At 36.0% G+C, this 22,381-nt stretch overlaps 1 protein-coding gene across 13 annotated transcripts in view; it reads right to left on the bottom strand.

Moving 5' to 3' along the window:
- Nucleotides 1-22,381, bottom strand: part of EIF4G3 (eukaryotic translation initiation factor 4 gamma 3) — a 336,241-nt gene that overhangs the window by 73,207 nt on the left and 240,653 nt on the right. For all 13 annotated transcript variants that reach the window (XM_088022577.1, XM_088022578.1, XM_028090799.2 and 10 more), the window contains 3 exons: nucleotides 9,786-9,874; nucleotides 4,709-4,955; nucleotides 1,104-1,237 (listed from right to left, as the gene is read on the bottom strand). In XM_088022577.1, coding sequence (XP_087878703.1) covers nucleotides 1,104-1,237; nucleotides 4,709-4,955; nucleotides 9,786-9,874 — 470 coding nt within the window. The remainder of the gene's footprint in view (nucleotides 1-1,103; nucleotides 1,238-4,708; nucleotides 4,956-9,785; nucleotides 9,875-22,381) is intronic.

Here is a 22,381-nt window from a genome sequence, read left to right as displayed (position 1 = left end):
GTTTAAAATCTCACTCAATTTGCCTTGTTAATTGGAGGTATCTGGCTTTGTACAGGCATGTATTGTGACTGTATATGAAACAAAGTGAAGTAGCTCAGGGAGAAATCAACTAAAAATTGGTTTGAAGTCAGAAACCAATAAGGTAGGCAGACAAGAAAGAATATTTTCTAGAGGATAATCTGATTTAGTGTATGTAAAACCTACCCTCTTAAAGTAGTCTCAAATCAGCACTGCCACATTAGTACCTAAGAGAGAAGACTTCGATACCAAGAGAAATAAGAAACCCTGTTGCTATAAAAGAGGAAAATAATACACATACGGTCTGAATAAGGAGCTGCTGGAAATCTCAAAAAGAGGTAGATCTCATTCTGAAAGAGAGTTACCCTCTACACTTCAATAAGGATTAATATTTTCTCTTCAAAACAAAAATATTTTAAGCTTGGTCATCATCACTGGTCCATCATTGATATACACAAAATTACTTGGGCAGATACACATCTGACTCTACTCTTTTTATTTAATAAAGACAAAATAAACACTGTACTAATCTCCTGTATGCACCATTAAGATCAGATGTAAAGAGAAAAGGTGCCTATTTATTTGCCAAAACTGAAAAGTAATCACTATAAGTATGTATTAGGGAAATTTTGAAATACAACATTATTTATTATGTATTATTTGATTACCACTTAAGTTTGATTTGCCAAATACACTCTTAGGCATCTGACCTGTCCTCAATGTCATTCTATTCCATACTGAAATTTTAGAACAGTGAATAAAGAGCTCCATATCACTTTAGCCATATTGGCCCAGCAGACACACATTTTTCACCACATCACTAGGCAATAGCAATAACAAGCAGGGAATTAATGAATTTTAACTCGTTACCACTCAAATATGGGCCAAACCCCAAAGTTACAGTAATCTACAATAAACCCCAAATCCAACAATATGTAGGAAAACTCTAATACTTAAACATATTTTAATTCAAGCACATTTAGTCTAACAATTCCTAAAAATTGTTTATACTTCAGATATTTGTACTGATAATTGAAACCAGTACCCTATAGAAAGACAGAGCTTTCTCTGCGTATACAGCTTACTTTGTCAAGAACCACATCACTGATGGGAGGCAGGCCCTCTGGTTTCTGTATACAGGCTGGCATGAACTGGAAGTCCAGCAAAAACTCCCTGTCATATTGCTTCTTGCCTTCAGTATCAGCAGGCTTCCAGGAATCTAGAAAAAGGGATGTAGACAGACAAGTTTCTATAGGGTCATTATATGGATAACCAGGTAAGAGTACAAACTAGATTCCGATATTTACTTTACCCTGTCATAGACTAAAACACAAAGCAAACACTGAGTTACTGTCAGAAAATGTCATGTAAAAATTTTAAACTGTCTTATGTTCCTTTATCCCTTCTGAATACCTTTGGATAGTAATCTGAAATTGCTACAGAAACCACTTAATATACACATTAAGCAGCCTTTGGCCAGAAACATGTACTAATACTCATTAAATAAACTACCAAGCCTTTAAATACCTCAGAAATAAGGAATCTATAATACTCTTTGGTTTCACGTAAAAGAAGAATACTTCGGTTGTTCACCCGGAAATGTTATTTTGGAGGGGAAAAAAGGCAAAAGGACACAAAACAAATACAAATAATTTCTGTAAGATTCTGAAAGGCTAAGCAGCTATATATAATTTTCCCCCTGAGTATGGTTTATTTTATTTTTGAAGTATAGTTGACTCAAAATATTGTATTAGTTTCAGGTATACAAGATAGTGACTTGACAATTATATACCTTACAAAAGGCTCACTCACCATGGTAAGTGTAGTTAACCATCTGTCACCATATAAAATTATTACAGTATTATTGGCTATACTCCCTATGCTGTACTTTTCATCCCTATAACTTATTTATTTTGTAACTGAAAGTCTGACCCTCTTAATCTGTTTACCTTTTCTGCCCACCCCCATCTACCTATCCTCTGGCAATCACAGACTGTCCTCTGTATTTATCAGTCTGTTTCTGTTTTTCTGTTTGTTTTTTAGGTTCCACTATCAGTGAAATCATATGGTATTGGTCTTTTTCTGTCTGATTTATTTCAATAAGCATAATACCCTCTAGATACCTCCACACTGTTGCAAATGGTCAGATTTCATTCTTTTTTTATGGCTGGGTAATATTCCACCGTGTGTGTGTACACCAGGCATGCACATACGCTCATATATACACTTATCTTCATTATCCTTTCATCTATCAGTGGACCCTTAGGTTGCTTACATATCTTGACTATTGGAAATAATGCTGCAATAAACACAGGGGTGCATATTATCTTTTCAAATTTGTTTTTGTTTTCGCTGGGTAAATACCCAAAAGTAGAATTACTGGGTCATATGGTGTCTCTTTTTAATTGTTTGAGGAACCCCCATACTGTTTTCCATAGCAGTGGCACTATTTTTATTCCCATCAGTAGTAATATTTTCAATATTAATTGTAAATTAGTTTTTTGCCATAACACTCACTTTGCTACTATGACTATTGTTATAGCTACCATTTCTCACAGTCCTAATCTCATTATATAAAGTTGGAAAATTTCTTGAAATTTTTGTTGGGTAAGGAAAGCATGTCACAGTATTTTTCTTTTAATTAACAAAACTCTTATCAAAACCAGGCCCCCAGATCACTTCATGATAGTACTGTGGGTCCTTTTTTATATTAGTGATTCTTAATATGTAGGTGATAGACTCATGATGGTCTGTGAGAACACTGCAGATATTTTCAACCAAATCCTTATTGTCTTACCATATTCATTAAAAGGCAGGCAGTTTATTGGGATCTAAATTTTAAATTGTTGGGAAGCCTGGGAGGCTCAGTCAGTTAAGCATCTGCCTTCAGCTCAGGTCATGATCCCAAAGTCCTGGGATCGAGCCCCGCATCGGGCTCCCCACTGAGCGGGGAGCCTGCTTCTCCTCCCTCTGCCTGCCGCTCTGCCTACTTGTGCTCTATCATTCCGTGAAATAAATAAATAAAATCTTTAAAAATAAATAAATTTTAAATTGTTTTTCCAATTACTGTGAGGGTATATTACAGTTTAATTGTTCAATATAGTTGGGGCTTATGGTTGGGTACTTTTTTCTTGCCAAACTAAAGGATAAAAACATAACTGACAGGGGGCACCTGGGTGGCTCAGTCAGTAGAGCATGGGACTCAGAGTCATGCGTTTGAGCCTCATGTTGGGCATAAAGCTTACTCAACAAACAAACAACACACACACACACACACACACACACACACACAAACACTGACATAGTTCGATAAATGACAATAATGTCTCAATCTCCTAAAGGACTGGTGGTAGCCACAAGTGCTTCATGATATGATACAAGCCTAGATCTTTAGAAGTAATTCTAGTATATTGAGTCCTAAAATTTAAAAAAAAACTGTTACTATAGCATAGCCCTTCAATTTCATAAAGCCCACTGGCAGCAGTTTACTAGTAGTGAAAAGATCATTTTATTAAGGCGGTATCAATCAGTGACTTTCAAACATTTCTTACTACAACTCACAATAAGAAATATAATGACCAAATATAACTCAGAACAAATACAAATTTAAATAAAAGAAATAAAAGTTTCTTAAAACAATATTTACCCTTGCTCCTGTAACGCACTGACAATTTTTTATTCTCCATTTTTAAAAATGTTGGTTGTATGTCACCAATTTTTGTCTAAGATTATTGTTGATGTCTGATATTCTACTTTCAAACCCAATCTGACACAGAAGTCACTCAGATTTGGCAAACTAAGAAAAACGTTGTACCCACCCCAAACTTTCGATCAAATGAACCATCTTTCCCCACATGTCATGCCAAATCACTCCGAAAATCTCAAAGTTAAACATGGGTTTACATAGGATTGGGATAGACTTTAATGGACTTGACGGTGCCTAAAGATGAAAGAGCCTCTGAGGCTTATCATGTATTTCACAGGACACTTCTCATACTGCATGTGCTTAATAAGCTAGTCACACTGCTTCTGATGATTGTAGTTCAGTTCTACACAGTGATTTCTGTCAACAAATTTCTGCTGTGAAATTAGGGAGTTACAACCAAAATTTAAAATTTTTTCTTTTTTCTTTTCTTCCCTTTAGGTAGGCTCCAGGCCCAACATGGGGCTTGAACTCACAACCCCGAGATCAAGAGTCACATGCTCTACCGACAGAGACAGCCAGGCACCCTATAACCCAACATTTTTAAAAGAATAGAGTAAAAAAAAAAAAGAAGAAGAGAACAGAGTAAAAAATGTCAGTGTATTACATGTAGTAAGCGTAAGTGATTAAGGCTTGTGAAATGATGAGCACAAAGGAGCACTGAAACAGCCCTTTCAATTAAACTAAATAAAAGTAAATTCCTCTTGTAGAATTCCACCAGCCTAGCACTGACTGATATCCTCTGCCAGCTGCTCTGCCAGTAAAAGCAGAATACTAGCATCAGATATCACTTCCGCCCACAGAGAACTCCCAGGATTTGCTAGTCACTAAGTAATGCCTGTTAATCTATTCTGTAAATATTACACTGTGATGAGCCTCTTATCTTCCATGCAGTATTTCTCTGCAAGGAGACAACATTGCTGTAAGATTATAACAGAGAGAAGGTGAGAAGGAAAGGCATGCACAGGAAGGCAGGGATACACTTACCTGGTTTGAATGGGAATGTCACCCCTTCACCAGAACTATCAGTGGAGCCTGAATTAGCATCTATTCCTTCACCCTCAGAAATACTTTCAGCACCATTACGTACAGGCTCAGCTTCTTCTTCATTTTCCTCCACAGTTTTTACTTTTTTTAGGTCAGAGGGGTCTCTTCCAGGATGAAACCCTTGGCTCATTTTATCCTGTTCAGATTCAAGTACTTTGTCATCTGAAATCTCCTCTTCAGCTTTTGGCTAAAGCATAAGTGAACACAGAGGTTACATGATTTTTGCCATGTAAATATGCATGTAAACGTACACCTATCCCCTCAAAAGGCACAGGAAAACATGTCACTCAAAAAAAGGATGTCTGTGTTCAGCATATGGTACTAGAATGCTAAGTTTATTTAAAACACTTTTCTCACTTCATCTCTTGGCATAGAGAAGGCAAGTCACATGCCTACTGAAATGCTTTAACATGACTAATGAAATCTAAAAGTACCAAAGGTTCGAATGGAAAGAACTGTTAATCCTTGCACTTGTTGGACATGAAAGAGTCCTAGTCAGAAATCTAAATCAAGCACTCCTACCCTTGCCACTAGGGCTCAGCAAATTTATAAAAAGAAACATTAGAAGGTATTTTTTTGTATTCCTGTTGCTGCTAAATGGAGAGTTTGATGAATAAAGTATCTAGGTCCTGCAAAGTTGATCATCTCTCATTTTACAAGGAGGCCACTTGTTAATTAAAATCTACTTTGTTTATTGGTTCTTAGAAGTCTCTGTGGTTGTAACCTTATTCAAATTATATTAAAAAAAGTGCTTGGCATATATTCCTCTACGGAGGAAGAAATCTGGGTTCTTCCTCAAAAAAAAAATAAGTGCATCTTATTTTTATTTTTTAAATATTTATTTTTATTTATTTTTGAGAGAGAGCGAGCACACAAGTGGCAGGGGCAGAGGTAGAGAATCTCAAGCAGACTCCATGCTGAGCACAAAGCCTGATGCGGGGCTGGATCTTAAGATCCTGAGATCACAACCTGAGCCAAAATCAAGAGAGGATGCTTAACCGACTGGGTCACCAAGGTGCTGCTGATGCACCCTATTTTTAAAAAGCAAAATAGAATTGAAGTTATTCACCAGATGATTTTTGACCACAATAGTTTCATATATATCAAACAAAAATCAATTTCTTGGGGCGCCTGGGTGGCTCAGTTGGTTGCGCATCTGACTCTTGGTTTTAGCTCAGATCATGATCTCAGGGTCTTGGGATGAAGCCCCACAACAGGCTTCTTGCTCCGCGCAGAGTCTGCTTGGGATTCTCTTCTCTATATCCCTCTGACCCTACCCTGCATGTACTCTCTCTCTAAATAATTAAATAAAATCTTTAAAAAAAAATTTCTTGAGGACCATATTTGAACCATCAAAATTCCCTGAGGCACTTCTCCATGAACTTTATGTCTTCCTTTACCATTAAGGGTAAGCACTCTAAAAAAACAAGCCTTTGCAAGAAGCATTCAGAGGAAACAGACATTCTAAGTGAAAAATTCATGCTAGGAGAGCAAAAAATAGAGGCTCTGTTGAACTCATTCAACAGAGGATTGTATAAAAGAACGTCATATACACAAGCAAGTGGTTACCCCAATTGATTCATAAAATTGTTTTTTCAAAAAATTAAAGTTACAAATCCTACTTTCTTACATAAGTAAATTAACAGGTATACTACTAGTCAATTTTCTTCTAACATACATCAGATCATGGGGAAAAGACAAAATTTTTAAATGCTGTCAAAAGAAACAGATGGTTTTTAGGACCTGCTTCCATAATGAAAACAAAAAGTTTATGCAAACACAAACTTGAAAACACACACACACACACACACACACACACACACACACACACACCCCTCTGTGTGCACATGTGCTTTCTCTACTCGCCCAACCTGCTTCCATAATGAAAACAAAAAGTTTATGCAAACACAAACTTGAAAACACACACACACACACACACACACACACACACACACACACACACACACACACACACACACACACCCCTCTGTGTGCACATGTGCTTTCTCTACTCGCCCAACAGGAAAACACAGTATGGAAACCATCAAAACAAGACAGACATAAAAATTTCAAGAAAATAAAGGCTGAAATAATTTCTTTTTAAAACATGGCACAGAGTGAGCATCTTTTAAAGTCTGAGAAAAAACAGATCCCCCAAGGTTGAATCACGAATCAACAACCTTACTTTTTCTTATTCTATTCTATTGTAGTCTTACTTATAATGACCTTGCAATGACACCTTCTAATTAAGTATAGATCATCAAGATCTTTAATAATTTGGCATGAGAGGGGCGCCTGGGTGGCTTAGTTGTTAAGCATCTGCCTTCGGCTTGGGTCATGATCCCCTGGGATCAAGCCCTGCATCAGGGCTCCCTGCTTGGTGGGGAGCCTGCTTCTCCCTCTCCCACTCCCCCTGCCTGTGTTCCCTATCTCGCTGTCAAAAAATAAATAAAACCTTTAAAAAAAAATAATTTGGCATCACAGTCTGTCGATGGTACTTAAACTTATTCAAGAGCAGCATAACTACATTATACAATCATAGGGAGCTCTTTTTTCAGAGCTTATAAAATAAAGTATTATTTTGGAGAAAAAATGTATCAGGCCCTCTTCTCTGTACCTAAAATCAGCAAAATAAAATCTACTGGGTATAACTAGAGAATGTATTACCTGGAAAGTTAATTTCTAACTGGAAAAAGAAGTATAAAGAAACTTGGTTCCATAAACAACAAACCATAATTTAGAGAACACAAAATCACTGAGGTGTCTGAGGAACACTGTTAGAAGGATATTTTTCAAGGGAATCACAAAATTAGCTGCACTAAGTATTTATGATGATTATTTTTCTTTTAGCTGGATGACACTCTATTAAACTAGTTTGTAACTGTCTAACAGTTCCTAAACTGTTTACTAAGAAAACCTGATTAAAGAAAATACCTTATTGGCTGGACTGTCAAAGGTTAAACTTTTATAGGAAGCTGTTAAAAAAAGAATTTAGTTGATAAAACTGCCTATTCAACTCATGAGTTTTTAAAGTGCCAGAAAGTCAGACCAGACAACTATGTGTGTAATAACTGATGAAATATCCTAAAATTTTAAAACAAATTTTAAGATGCCTTGACCAGCAATTTTAAAATGAATCACTCTGCACGTTACCCTTCTAGGCTATAATTTATAGAATTTGATAAAATATTTGCAATGATATAATAACCTAATATATAACCTAAAATATGCTAATATCCGAAACACATTGTTTTAAAGGCTGTGAAAAATCTAGTAAGAAAAGGAGAGCCTGAGGATCAGTGAAAAAAAGATAATAACACCCAGTATATACTAAACTACTCTAGTAAATGTTCAACTATAGGAAAGACGAGAAATTGGATTTCTGGGGGGAAAAAAAGGTCTGTGTGTAAACAAATTCTTTTTTATTATACTTTTAAACTATAAGGTTAAGAAAAAAGTGATTGATTCAGAATAAGTCAAAAGAGTTCTCATGTATGAAGAATAACAATCTGAAGCAGGTTTTAGCCAACTATGGCTCATGGGCCAAATCTCACTCATCCCATTTCTGTACAGTGTGCAAGGTAAGCACGGTTTCTGCATTTGTAGTCACTGAAAAAATTCCAAAGAAGAATATTTTATGACACATGAATATTATATGAAATTCAAATTTCAATGTCCATCAATGAAGTTTTACTGGAATATAGTCACAATCATTCATTTACACACTGTCTATGGCGGTGTTTGGGCTATAGCAACAGAGCGGAGAAATTGTTACAGGAAATGTTGGCCAACCCCTGACCTAAAGAAGAGGATGAATATTTGCAGCAGTGGCGGCCTACCCATTTAATATTCAATAATGCTTAGAAATCTAGCAAAGGAATAAGAAGTATGACAGAAGAAAATGAATAAAAAATAGCGGAATCAAAAGAGAAACCAGTTTACGAAGCTCTTACAGCCATACCAGGAATGTATGAGATTCCCCTCCCTCTGGAAGGTATTTTATTCTCTGTAGGAGCAACATTTTCTTGTTCAGCTGCAAGACAAGTGCAGCAACTATTTGCACCTCTATAACTTCCTGCCAATTCTTACCCCGTGATAACCACAATGAAATCACTTCCATGAAACATTTTAGTGGTTGCTATGGGACTAACTGTGACATCAGTAGAGCACCATGTAAGAGCAGTGACAGGACGGGGAACTAACAAAGGGGTACTGTGAACTGCTTGGAAAGGGTAAGAATTAAAACTAGAGAGAAAAGCCTTTTGAAATAAATGCATTTAAAGTCACTTTAAAATATTCTGTATATTCTAATGTTATCATCTTATGTATCTAATAAAAATTATTTTAATAAAGTAGACGTTAAGAGTTCAAAAAGAAAAAAGCAACATACATATTTTTTAGATTACCCTTCATTTATAAACTTCAGAACATAGCACTAAGGATACTGAGATTATAGACTATGAAACTGATAGGACACTCCTTAGGAGTAACTCTACCCTTGTTTCTTCTTTACATGGTCTCCTGTCGTGCTGTAACCTACAGCAAAATCTGGCATGGTTTAGTTCAAACAGACAAATCATATGTGAAAAGTTATGTTACTGGGATGCAGTTAAAAGATGAATTTCCCTAAAATGTACTTGATGATTTCTACCAACCACCACTGCTACTATTTGAAAAAACTTTCCATTTTTCTTTACCAGAGTAGTTTTTCCATCTAGCTAACAGAAGGAAAAATTCAATTGGGGTTGGGGGATTAACCAAAAATTAAGCAGTAACTTAGTTTTGCCATTTTAGAAGAGGAATTTTGAAAGAGAGACAAGAATCTGATGAAATTGAATATGGTATCAAAAATCTTTTTAAAATTCTGTAGGTGGACCAAAACAATCAGACTGAGCTTGACATATCACGTTTTGTTTGAAAAACAGTACCTCAAAAAAGAGATATAAACCCACACGTGTCTTAGGAAATGGCACCACTACTCTGAAGATAAGCTAAAGAGATTTACTTTGCCCCTTACCTCCACTTCTGCCTCTAACACCTCTTCAGTGGTTCGGGTCCGGTCTTTTGGTTTCTTCCACATCTTTGGTGCAATTACAGCTGTCTGAGCTGAAATACAAGATCAGGGCCATTACTTCCGACTGCAAAGTCATGTTTGCAAATACCGAGTCTAAAATGATACCTGTATTCAAATTTAGCAGAACCCAAGAGGGCTTCACCCATATGGAAGAAACAGCTGAATGATGAAGTGAACAACTGTGTGGTTGTGGCCCAGAGATTGCACTGGCACATGTCTTAGGCACAGACTGTTCACATCAGCACATACAGCCTTCCAACCAGTGTCCTAGGTTCCTCCTATTTCATGGTTAGGACACATAATTCAGTATGTGGTATCTATACAAGAAATTGGCCCACCAGCCAATTCTAGACTTGGGTCTGCTTCTATTATTAATTAATTATGTGATCTAAAGCAACTCACACTTCTCAGGCACCTGCATATTTAACTATAAAGAGGGGAGTGAGATTAGGTGATATCTAAGGTTCCTTTAAGCTACAAAAAATATCAAATTCCAGCTTCTGTTTTTTAAAGCTTTCTAGACAATAAAAGAACACTCTAAGATTTCATTAGCTAGGCGGCACTTCTACAACATTCAGTTCTCATTTCAGATCAGTATTATCAGTCTAGTCGTTCATACAGCTGGGGAGAAAAGAAAGATAACCTAATTTTTACTGATTATATTGTATCAGAAGTTCTAGACGGGAAATTAAGCCTACAAAGGATTTTTATTCATTTGGCTTGCAAATTCCACAAAATCATTCAACATTTGGATGTACAATTTAAAGACTAAACATCAGATAGCAAATAGAATATTTTAAAAGGATCCTATAGAAGTTAACGCATGAGTCAACAGAGAGAAGGTATGACAGGCAGATGGGTAGGGAGAAGAGTCAAAGAAAGGCCACTTAACAAATAGAGACATTATCAAAAGTGAATAAACACAAAGCTGAAGGTACCCTGTACTATTTCCCTACAGAAATATAAGATCACTCGTTAAGCAAAACGAACTAATCTCTCTGGACAGCCTACTCTTTTTCAGAAGAACAGCAGAATATGAACACTTACACTGTTCTGGGGAACAAGGAAAAGGAAACATTTAACATTCTTCTCAAAATTACTGCAACATCATAAAAAATACCCTTGTAAATTTCCTTTGTTACACACACCTCAATTTTTTTTTTTTTTTAAATCCTTCCCCTCACAGACCCTAATGAACAAGAAAACATTTGACCACTGTTATTCTTCTTTGGTGACCTACTCAAAGTAAACTATTTTCCCAAAGTATGGAATTAAAATTGTGGTAACCATGCATGGGTTTAAATTTTCTACCGCTTCACAGTCTTCTATTGAATATGTATATTCATGTGTGTGTGTGTGTGTGTATGTATGTATGTATGTATGTATGTAGTGGTCTCTTTTCATTTTTTATGGATCTTCTGATTTTATATAACCAGTCTGTTTTATGTGCATCTCTCCAAAATGTGATTAATTCTGATTCCACAGCAGAACTCTTTTTAAGAGTTAGAGCTTAGGAAACACGTACATTTTATTTTAAATTTTATTTCATATATGCATAAATTTAGCTCTAAATTCCATTCACAGAAAAGGGGAAGACCACTTTCTGGAGGATTCTTTCATATCAAATATACACTCAGGAGTGGTTTCCTCTAAACAACAAAAACCAAAGATGTGGATAAACTTTATTTTTCAAGAATATATCAACCGTACCCACAACCGAAAACCATAAAAACAAAAACAAAATTTCTTCCATGGACAACATAACATGCTTTTTAAAAAAGAGCTACTTATGCAGCAGAAATTGTTACTCTGTTTAAGGGGCTATTTAAAGTTCTGATTTAAAGCAGTAATTCACAAAATGAAGTAAGAGAAAACACACACTTCCTTAGGAGATATACAAAATTTTGAAAACCTGAACACAGATACATACATACCTAGTGTCTGAAGAGATTTGGATATACATCCCCTCTCCTACCATTACTGAAGGAGAGGTGCACTAAACTTTGGGTGTGCTATAGTGGGGAGGAGGGAAGAGTGGGGAGGAAGACAGAGACATCAACTCTGATTTACAGGACAATTAATCCTGAATTAGCTAGAATAAGAGAATTACATTTAAGACACTGTCTCAGATTTGTTCTTTCTTTTCTAGTCCATTCCCAATGCCTATACCTTAGATTAGGCCCATATTACCGCACTGATGTTACTATAAGATGGTCTCTTAACTGTCTCTGATTCTTACTTTAAGACATCATATACAATACTGATGAATGGCCTTTACAAATAACTGATCTGACTGGGTTATTCTTCTACTGAAAATATTCTTTAAGGCACCATACACCATGCCAAGCAGAGTTCCTTACACAAAGTGGGCACTTAAATTTGCTGACTAAAGAAATAATAGCAGCTCTATGTGAAAGATGTAATACGGACACCCCAAGACAAAGACACGGATTCTTTCCCCCTTGTCTTGAATGAAAGCACCACAGGACAAGGGACAATCTCTGTATGAGATTCATAATTATCTGAATTTAGAGATACCTAAAGCAGCTTCCCCTACCCCTCATAAAAACGCAACTCCTATAGGCACATTTAATTTCTACTACTTTAAAATACAAAATAAGGAAACATAAACAAAAAAGCAATACTATGATTTCAAGACTTCTGCAAATTTTTACATTATTGGCAGAAAAATGATGTTTTCCTTGAATGCTCTTGTTAGGAAATGACTAATATATAAATTCAGAAAAATGCTGGGGACACAGAGAAGTTTAATGATTGGGTTTTAGAAGATTCTTTGTCTTTTCTCTGACAGAGGTTTTAGAATTTATGCTAAGACTGTATCAAGTTAGAAATGTTCCCATTTTCAACTCTCCCCCCTGGAATGGAACACAGACTCCAGAAAATTGTGCCCTATCAAAACTATTGTAACTGGTAACGACTCTTTTAAAAAAGAAAGCACAATGCAATACATTTTAATGACATCTGGTAAAGGCCTGACAAGTCATTCCTGTAAGTAGAGGAGTCCCTTGTTTTTCATTTACTTTTTATATGACCTCTATTGGAGTCAAGCTTTTAATCTTGCAAATTAAAAGCTAACAACTAACCCTGTGCAACTCAGGAGGTAAGTGCTGGGCTTGGAGAAAGGGGGCTAATAGAGAAGATTCGTAAGTTGACTGAATTTTATTAAACCCATGTAATTTTGCACAGTCTTCCCTGAAGCCTGACGTAATTAGAATACTGAGAAAAACTATTATGTAAAATGGTAGATCACATAAGAAGAATCAATAGCAGCTAAGAGACAGAGGCAGAATGCATCCTGAAGAGCTATGGTGTGTAAAACATGATCTAGAACGTACACTGCCTCTTCTTTGCAGGCGTATAAGGGCTAAAGAAAGTCCAAGTAGTTAAGCCCTGGTTACTAATCTGAACTCCTGACTCTAAGAGATGTCAGAAATAGTGTATAATAAGTGGAAGAATGACACACATGCCTCCTATCACTAGCATAATGCTATTTTTCTTTTTTTTATTTAAAAAAAGATTTATTTATTTATCTGACAGAGAAAGACACAGTGAGAGAGGGAACACAGCAGGGGGGAGTGGGAGAGGGAGAAGCAGGCTCCCCGCTGAGCAGGGAGCCTGATGTGGGGCTCAATCCCCGGACCCTGGGATCATGACCTGAGCTGAAGGCAGACACTTTTATTTTTTTTTAAAGATTTTATTTATTTATTTGACAGAGAGAGACACAGCTAGAGAAGGAACACAAGCAGGGGGAGTGGGAGAGGGAGAAGCAGGCTTCCCGCTGAGCAGGGAGCCCGATGCGGGGCTCGATCCCAGGACCCTGGGACCATGACCTAAGCCGAAGGCAGACGCTTAACGACTGAGCCATACAGGTGCCCCCACAATGCTATTTCTGTATCTAGATTATTCTTTCTTCTCCTAGTCCTGCCAGTCACAATTCCTATATATACACAGACTATCATTCACCTTAAGACTTAGAAAAATTCCCCAAACTGGGGAGGGGGAGCTTGGAGGGTAGAAATTTAGTATAAAAGGATGGAAATGGTTAGCTTCCTTAAATATTTTCCAAAATGCAGGGTTTTATAAGAAAAACATTTATAACCTTTCTCTTTTAATTTTTAACTTTTATAGTAGGCTTCACACCCAACGCTGGGCTTGAACTCATGACTCAGAAATCAAGAGTCACACATTCTACCAACGGAGCCAGCCAGGTGCCACACATGTATTTTTTTCTAATCATAAAAGTAAGATATGCCCATTGAGGAACACTTATAAAATTTAGACAGATATAAAGTTGGAAAAAATATCTTATCTCTGAGATATTGTGAATATTTTGGCTGAATTTCTTGCCAGCATTTAAAAAACACAAGTAATATGTACACTATATATTTTTATAATCTTTTTTTATTTTTTAAAGATTTATTTATTTATTTGACAGAGAGACAGAGTGAGAGAGAGGGAACACAAGCAGGGAGAGTGGGAGAGGAGAAGCAGGCTTCCCGCTGAGCAGGGAGCCCGATGCGGGGCTCGATCCCAGGACCCTGGGACCATGACCTGAGCCGAAGGCAGACGCTTAACGACTGAGCCACCCAGGCGCCCCTAATCTTTGTTTTTCTAAAACTGAACTGCAAACAAGAATGTAAACCTTTATAGTTTTGATCTTTCCATAGGAACTGCCCTAACAAATCAACTTAGTCAAAATCCCTGTATGTTCAATCTACTACATTTTTGTTAAGGGAGGAAAAGAAAAGTTCACAGGTTGGTATTTGAAAGAAAGTAAATCATGAAAGATAAAATAACAGGCAGTAAAGAACTATAAAAGGGTTAGATGTACATGACTTTTATTAAGTCACTTTAGTCAAAAATAAGTAGGAAGAAAGAAAAACTTCCTGACTGGTCTGTAGGAAGTCCACCGTAAGACGGAACTACACGGCTGAAGTGTCAATCAACTGACCAGGACCAAGTCGCAGCAAAGATTTTTATGAGCTGCTTCTAGTAGCAAAGATTTGGCTTTGGGCTAGTTAGAGTAGGCTAAGGGCTTAAAAATAGATTAGGTTAAAAAAGAGAAAAGGCAACATAAAGAATTATACCTGTATTACATTTATTAACCATGTAAAATACTTACGTAAAGTCTGGAAAGAAATGAGGAAAAGTTTAATGTTAAGACTCAGACTATGATATTTGAACAATGGGATTTCCTCTGTTCTTCAATATTTGTAACAATTTAAAATTTGAAGAAATGAAAGAGTGAAGCTTTTAAAACTGATTTTTACTAATTGTTTCAATCTTGTTTTATCTTACATGACTGAAGTGGAGGTATTTTGTTCTAGATTTTAGGACCGCTCTTTATAAAAATACTACTGAAATAAATTTTAAGAACTGTTAATCTTCTCTTTTCAGGACGCCTGGGTGGCTCAGTCAGCTAAGTGTCTGCCTTCGGCTCAGGTCATGATCCCAGGGTCCTGGGAATCAGCCCTGCATTAGGCTCCTTGCACAGCGGGGAGTGTGCTTGTCCCTCTGTTTGCCACTCCCTCTGCTTGTGCGCACTCTCTCTGACAAATAAATAAAATCTAAAAAAAAAAAACAAACTGTTAATCTTACCAAAGATGTTAGAATTTTACATATGGTTTTTGATCTACAGTGGACTTGGAGAACTCATGGAGCTCTTCAACAGCATTTGTTTTACACCAGAAAGTGGAAGCATCATCATTCCACAGAGATTAAAAGAATGTGAAAGAGGTAATTACATAGGAGAGGTAAACTTTTAGTCCCAACATATTCCACTAGCTATGCAATATAAATCTGAAAACAACTTTTACTGAAGATACCATGTTGGTAAACTTGCTTCTCTTTACTAGATCACTTCTTCTTTATTATTTATTTCTTCAGTAGTCAAGTAAGTGCCCAGTAAACTATTAAGGGTTAATAAAATTTCATTTTTTTTTCTGGTGCCAAAAAGGGAAAAGACGTCTTCTGCTTCCCCTTTTCTTAGATCTTTGCCTAGAGAAAGCTTGTAATTGTAAATCCTTCCTCTATCCATCTGATATATGTGTAAATCTTTTTAAATGCTAAAGAAGACTCTTGGCAGCTTTATAACTCAGGAATGACTTTCTTAAGAGTCTGGGAGCCAGGGACGCCTGAGTGGCTCAGTCGTTAAGCGTCTGCCTCCGGCTCAGGTCATGATCCCAGAGTCCTGGGATCGAGCCCCACATCGGGCTCCATCACAGGGTCCTGGGATCAAGCCCCACATCGGGCTCCCTGCTTGGCGGGAAGCCTGCTTCTCCCCCTTCCACTCCCCGCGTTCCCTCTCTTGCTGTGTCTCTGTCAAATAAATAAATAAAATCTTAAAAAAAAAAAAAAGAGTCTGGGAGCCATCTCTTCTTGTAATCATAGGAGTTTCCTCCAGGCAACCACCTGCTTATCATAAACATATGCAAAGTTTAATTTCTCCTCTGGATAAAGGCAAATGACTAACACAGATGGACACCCCAACTACAAGGAGAATTTCCAGGGAACTAGATACAGCAGCAATGGTGCTGGTATAGTCTTGCTACATGAGGACAAATTATCTTGAGAACATGTATGTACACACATGTAATGAATGTACATGTATAAACATGTATGTAATGAATTGTATTTGCCTGGCTTTAGGAAAGCGTGAGATTTCCTTCTGTCTGTAATCTCATTAGTGAGTTGCATGTAATGTTCACTTAGTGCTTATTCAATAATAAAACTATTTTCTTTCTTTCCTGTATTTGTGAAGAGCATTTTCTGGTTTGGCAGGAGGTTTTCATTTTTTCCCCATGATCCAGTAACAAGAATGAGATGGTCTAGGAGTGCCTAAATGGCACGAATCAGCTGAAGATCTTGTGGCCACATAATACCCAGATAAGAGACCCTGAATTATAAAACGTGTTCCTTCCAGTTTTCTATTCTTTTGGAATATAACATGAACTCTTTAGCTCTAAGATTTAAGATGAGTGCGTCCAGAGTCTGAGTCTCTGGACTGAAGAGACACAACACTATGAAGACTTATTAAGAATAGATACTTCACTACTGGTAAGGGAAGGGCCTCCTTACATTGTCACAGAGTTGTATATAAAGAGTAGAATGTTCCAATAATGGAGCTTCCAATCAGAGTTCCCACACTTAAGACCCAGTTCTAATCTCGTCTCTTTCCTATCATTTTTTCACATGTTATTTCTCTTTTTAAGATCCTGGTTTTTAATTCCTAGAAGTTGGCATTATATCATACCAATTACAATATATTCAAGAATTTTATCTAAAGTTTCTTGAGGCTGGGGATCCTAATCTTTTTGTTCTTCCATAGATCCTTATGAGAACCTAGGAAAATTTGATGATTTTTCTAAGAACCTGGGGCAGAGCAAAGAAAAAACCCAGTTGAGAGAAGGTAAGTTTTTACAATGGAGATGTACATGAACTAGAAAAACTAAGAATGGTGATAAGTAAGACTGATGGGTCACTGAGAGATGTCAACCTAAAGAAACACTAAGGAGTAAGTCTGTCATTGTTTTCCAGCATCTTTTCAGGAGTTACTATTTGAAATGTATGGATGGCATGTTGATTATGCTTCTCATCGTATGTTAAAATACTCTATGACTTCTTCACATAAGGTTAAATAGTATAAACTAGTCTGCTCAGGGTCTAGCGCTGGAACCAAAAAAGAAAACAAAATGAGGATTCTAGACAGAATTCCACCAAAAACATACATCTTTAACAAAAAAATTTTTACTTCCATGTTGAATCACTACGTTGTACATCTGAAACTAATATAACATTGTATGCTAACTAACCGGAATTAAAATAAAAATGTAAAGTTGAAAAATTTTTTTTACTTCCAGCTTTAACACTACACATTGTGAAGGTAAGAGTCAACCTGTTGGTTTGTTCTTTTTTTTTTTATTTTGGTTTGTTAATACTTTTAATGTTCTCAATAATTACATTTTTCATTGTATTCGTCTTTTTTCCTAAGTGTTTTGTTTTCTATTTTTTAAATTTCCCCTATTATCTTTATTATTTCCGTTGGGTTTAATTTGTTCTTTTTTTAAAAAAAATCTCAGCTTTGTTGAGGTATAAGTGACACATAAAATAATAAGACATTTAGAGTACACATTGTGGTGATCTGATATATGCACACATTGTGCAAAGACTCCCTCCACCTAGTTCATTAACACATCTATCATCTCATATATATTTGGGGGGGTGGTAAGAACATTTAAGTTCTTTTCTCTTTGCAAATTTCCATTACACAGAATGGTGCTGTCAACTATAGTCACCATGTTTTACAGATCTCAGATTTTATTCATCTTACATAATTTATTTGAACAGTTTCTTCACATGGAGGCTGAGATCACTAACTTGAGACCATTTTTCTTTTTTTTTTTAAGATTGTATATATTTATTTGACAGAGAAAGAGACACAGTGAAAGAGAGAGCACAAGCAGGGGGAGTGGGAGAGGGAGAAGCAGGCTTCCCGCCTAGCAGGGAGCCTGATACGGGGCTCGATCCCAGGACCCTGAGATCATGACCTGAGCCGAAGGCAGACGCTTAATGACTGAGCCACCACATATATCTAAATATGTGCATTCAGAGGTCTAAACTGCCACCTAAATACTACATTAGCAGAGTGGTACGCAGAACAATGTACTGCCAAAGATGTCCATGTCCCAATCCCTGCACCCTTGTAATAGGCTACCTTACTTGACAAAAGTGACCTTGCAGATGTGATTAACTTAAGGGATCTCAAGGGAGGGAGACTCTTTTTTTTTAATTCTTTTAACTTTTTTTAAAGATTTTATTTATTCATTTGAGACACAGAGATAGAGAGAGAGCGAGCATGAGCAGGGAGAGAGGCAAAGGGAGAGGGAGAAGCAGGCTCCCCACCGAGCCAGGAGCCCAATGTGGGGCTTGATCCCAGGACCCCGGGACCATGACCCGAGCCAAAGGCAGACACTCAACCATCTGAGCCACCCATGCGCCCCAAGGGAGGGAGACTCTTATTCTGAATTAACCTAGCAGGCCCAATGTGATCAAAAGGGTCCATACAATTGGGAGGGAAGCAAGAGAATCAGAGACATCTGAAGATGTTATGGTGCTGGCTTTGAACAGGAAGGAAAGGCCAGAGCCCAGGGCAAAGTAGGTAGTCTCTAAAAGATGGAAAAAGCAAGGGAACAGATTCTCTCCCAAAAAATACATTTTTGTTGCTACCTCAAGTTTAGTCCAATGAAACTGATTCTGGACTTCTGACCTCCCAAACTGTGACATAATAAATTTGTGTTGTTTTCAGTCACCGGGTTTATGGTGATTTGTTACAGCAGCAAGAGGAAATGAATACAAGCACAAATTTTTATTTGGGTTTTATTTCCATGCGACTGAGAATACTTTATAATTTCCCTTTGATTTCCTCTTTTACCCTTGGGTTATACAGAATTTAGTTTCTGAATATTTGGGGGATTTTCCAGAGATGTTTATCTTACTGATTTCCAATTTAATTGCATTGTGGTCAGAGAACATACCTGCTTTGATTTGAATCCTCTGAAATTAAAACTTGTTTATAAGTCACAATACGGTCAATCTTGGTAAATTTGACAATTGCACTCATGTATCTGTTGAGTATTTTGTGTCAATTAGGTCAAGTTGGTTGACTGTGCTACTGAATTCTTCTATAGCCTTACTAATTTCTATCTACTATTTCTATCAATTATGTTTCTCTAATTAGGTCATGGATGTCACTACTTTTTGAACATGTGAAATGCAGTTATAATAACTGTACTTAATAACTATTTTGTCTGCTAATTCTAACAGCTTTGTCAGTTACAAATCAGTTTTGACTCATTTTCTTCTCATTATGGGACCTATTTTTCCCATGGCTTCATCAGTCAGTTCTACTAATCATTTGAGAAAGAAATAGTATCAATTCTATACAAACTTTTCTAGAATACTTAATAGTAGGGACTACTTACCAACTCATTCTATGAGGTCAACATTACCCAGATGCCCAAATATGAAAATTATCAGAAAACCACAAGCCAATATCCCTCATGAACTTAAGATGCAAAAAAAACCTAAATTGTAGCAAACCAAATTCAATAATGTAAAAACAAACAAATAAAACCTACCTCAGAGACAAATTTTATTTCAGGAAAGCAAAGTTGGTCTATTATTTAAATATCAAGTAATATAAAGCAAGTAGTTAACAAAAGAAACCATGACCGTCTCAAAATGTTTAAGAAAAACATTCAATAAAATCCAATTTCTATCCCTGATTGAAATAATGAATCTCTCAAAAAATTAGGAATAAAAAAGCATTTCCTTGACCAGACAATTCAAAAACCTACAGCTAACATCGTACTTAATGGTAAAAGATTGAATACTTTCTTTCTGAGATTGGAACCAAGAATGTTTACTTTCATCATTTCCAGTCAATATTATACTGAAGGTACTAAGCTAGGGCAGTAAGAAAAAGAAATAAAATTCTACTTCACTTGTCTTTGTTCAGGAATGACAAAAGCACTTACATAGAAAATCCAAAGAAATCTCTATAAAAAAATGCTAATAAAACTAGTAAATGAATTTTAGCAAGACTGCAATATAACAGACTGAAAAAAAAAACCTCTATTGTACTTCCATATACTAGTAATGAAAAATTAAAAATTGAAAGGAAAAATACCATCTATAACAGCATCTAAAGATATAAATTTGACAAAATTAAAAAAGACTTGTACATTAAAACCTTCAAAACATTGCTGAGGGAATTAAAGAAGACAAATTGTGAAAATATGCTGTGTTCATGGGTCAGAAGATTCGATATTGTAAGATGTCAATTCTATCTATAGTATTCAACACAAACCCAATCAAATTCCCATAGGCTTTTTTTTTTTTTTTTTTTAATATATGCTCTATGCCCAACACGGGACTTAAACGACATCAAGAGTACATGCTCTACCAACTGAGTTAGCCAGGAGCCCCAACCAACAGGCTTTTTTGTAGAAAATATTTGTAGAGAAAACTGATTCTAAAACTAACATAGTTAACTGTACTGGAATTAAGATAAAAAACTTAATAAAAATGCAAAAAATTAAATTAAATTAAATTAAATTGCCATAAAAAAGCGAAAGACCTAGAATGGCCAAAACAATTTTGAAAAAGAAGAATAAAATTAGAGGACTTAATACTATCTCATTACAAGAATTATTACAAGCCTTAGAAATCATGACAGTGTGGTACTGGCATCAAGAAAGACAACTAGATCAATGGAAAAATAGAGAATCCAGAAATAGACCCACATATAATATATATAACACATTTTGGGAAAAGGTATTAAGAAAATTCAACAGAGACAGGACAGCCTGAATTCTCACACAATGCTAGTGGGGATGTAAAATGGCACAAATATCTGGAAAATGGTTTGCAGTTAATTCAAAGCTTAAAACATACATTTACATGGAACCAAGCCATCTCACTCTTATGTATTTACTCAAGAGAAATGACAAAATATATCCATAAAAAGACTTGTACACAGATGTTCACAGAACTTTGCTCTAAGAGCTCCAAATTGGAAACAACTCTAATATCCACCAATAGGTGAACAAATTGTGGTACATCCATAGTATATCAGTAATTTTTATGAGCTACTAACATATGCAACAATATGGACAGATCTATTGAGTAAAAAAGCCAGATCAGTTTATGCTTTCTCATTTCATTTATATGACATTCTAATAAATCTATAATGACAGAAAGCAGATCAATGCTTGCCTTTGGAATGGAGTGAGGGTACTGCAGCTCAGAGGGATTTATAAAGAGGTAGGAGGAAACTTTTTGGGGTGATAATTATGTTTATTACCTTGATGGTAGTAATAATTTCATGAGCATATATACAGACGTCAAAATTGATACAAGACTTTAAATATATACATGTTAACTTTATTTTAAAGGTGTTAAAATGGCCCCGGTGGTTTTTTAGAAAAATTAAAACATAAGTATACCCATGTATCTATTATAAACCTGCTAAAAAATGATAGTATTTTTTAAAGACTATGAAATAGCTTGTATAGTATTCTTCCATTTATGAAAAGAAATATGTATCTGTACATCCAAGTAATGGGACTCCAAGGGCTTTTTTTTCTTCCTGTTGTTGCTTTTTAATCTATTTTCCTTTTTTAAATGACAAAAGTATCAATTGAAACAAATATAAAGGTAATAACCCCCTTCCCCAAGTAACTAATTCTAGTGGCCTGAGGTAAACAACATTAACACTCTTTGGTATACAGTTGGCTACCCCTTAATGACTCATACAAATAATCATAATCAAATACATGTTTATTTTAAATAGAAAAATGGAGTCATACTAAAGTTATTTTGCAAAATGCTTTATTTTTCCTTAATTTATTATGAAAATCTCTCCAGGTTATCACACAGTTCTATCTCATTCATGTATTAGCTGCACAATATTCCAGAGTAGATATGTACAATTCCTCTTGAAAGATATTTTGCTATTT

The sequence above is a fragment of the Eumetopias jubatus genome, unplaced genomic scaffold (genome assembly GCF_037043125.1).
Source record: "Eumetopias jubatus isolate StellerSeaLion01/CBP00866 unplaced genomic scaffold, mEumJub1_p1.0 scaffold_4, whole genome shotgun sequence".
Classification (NCBI taxonomy): domain Eukaryota; kingdom Metazoa; phylum Chordata; class Mammalia; order Carnivora; family Otariidae; genus Eumetopias; species Eumetopias jubatus.
This window is presented reverse-complemented; position numbering and strand designations above follow the sequence as displayed.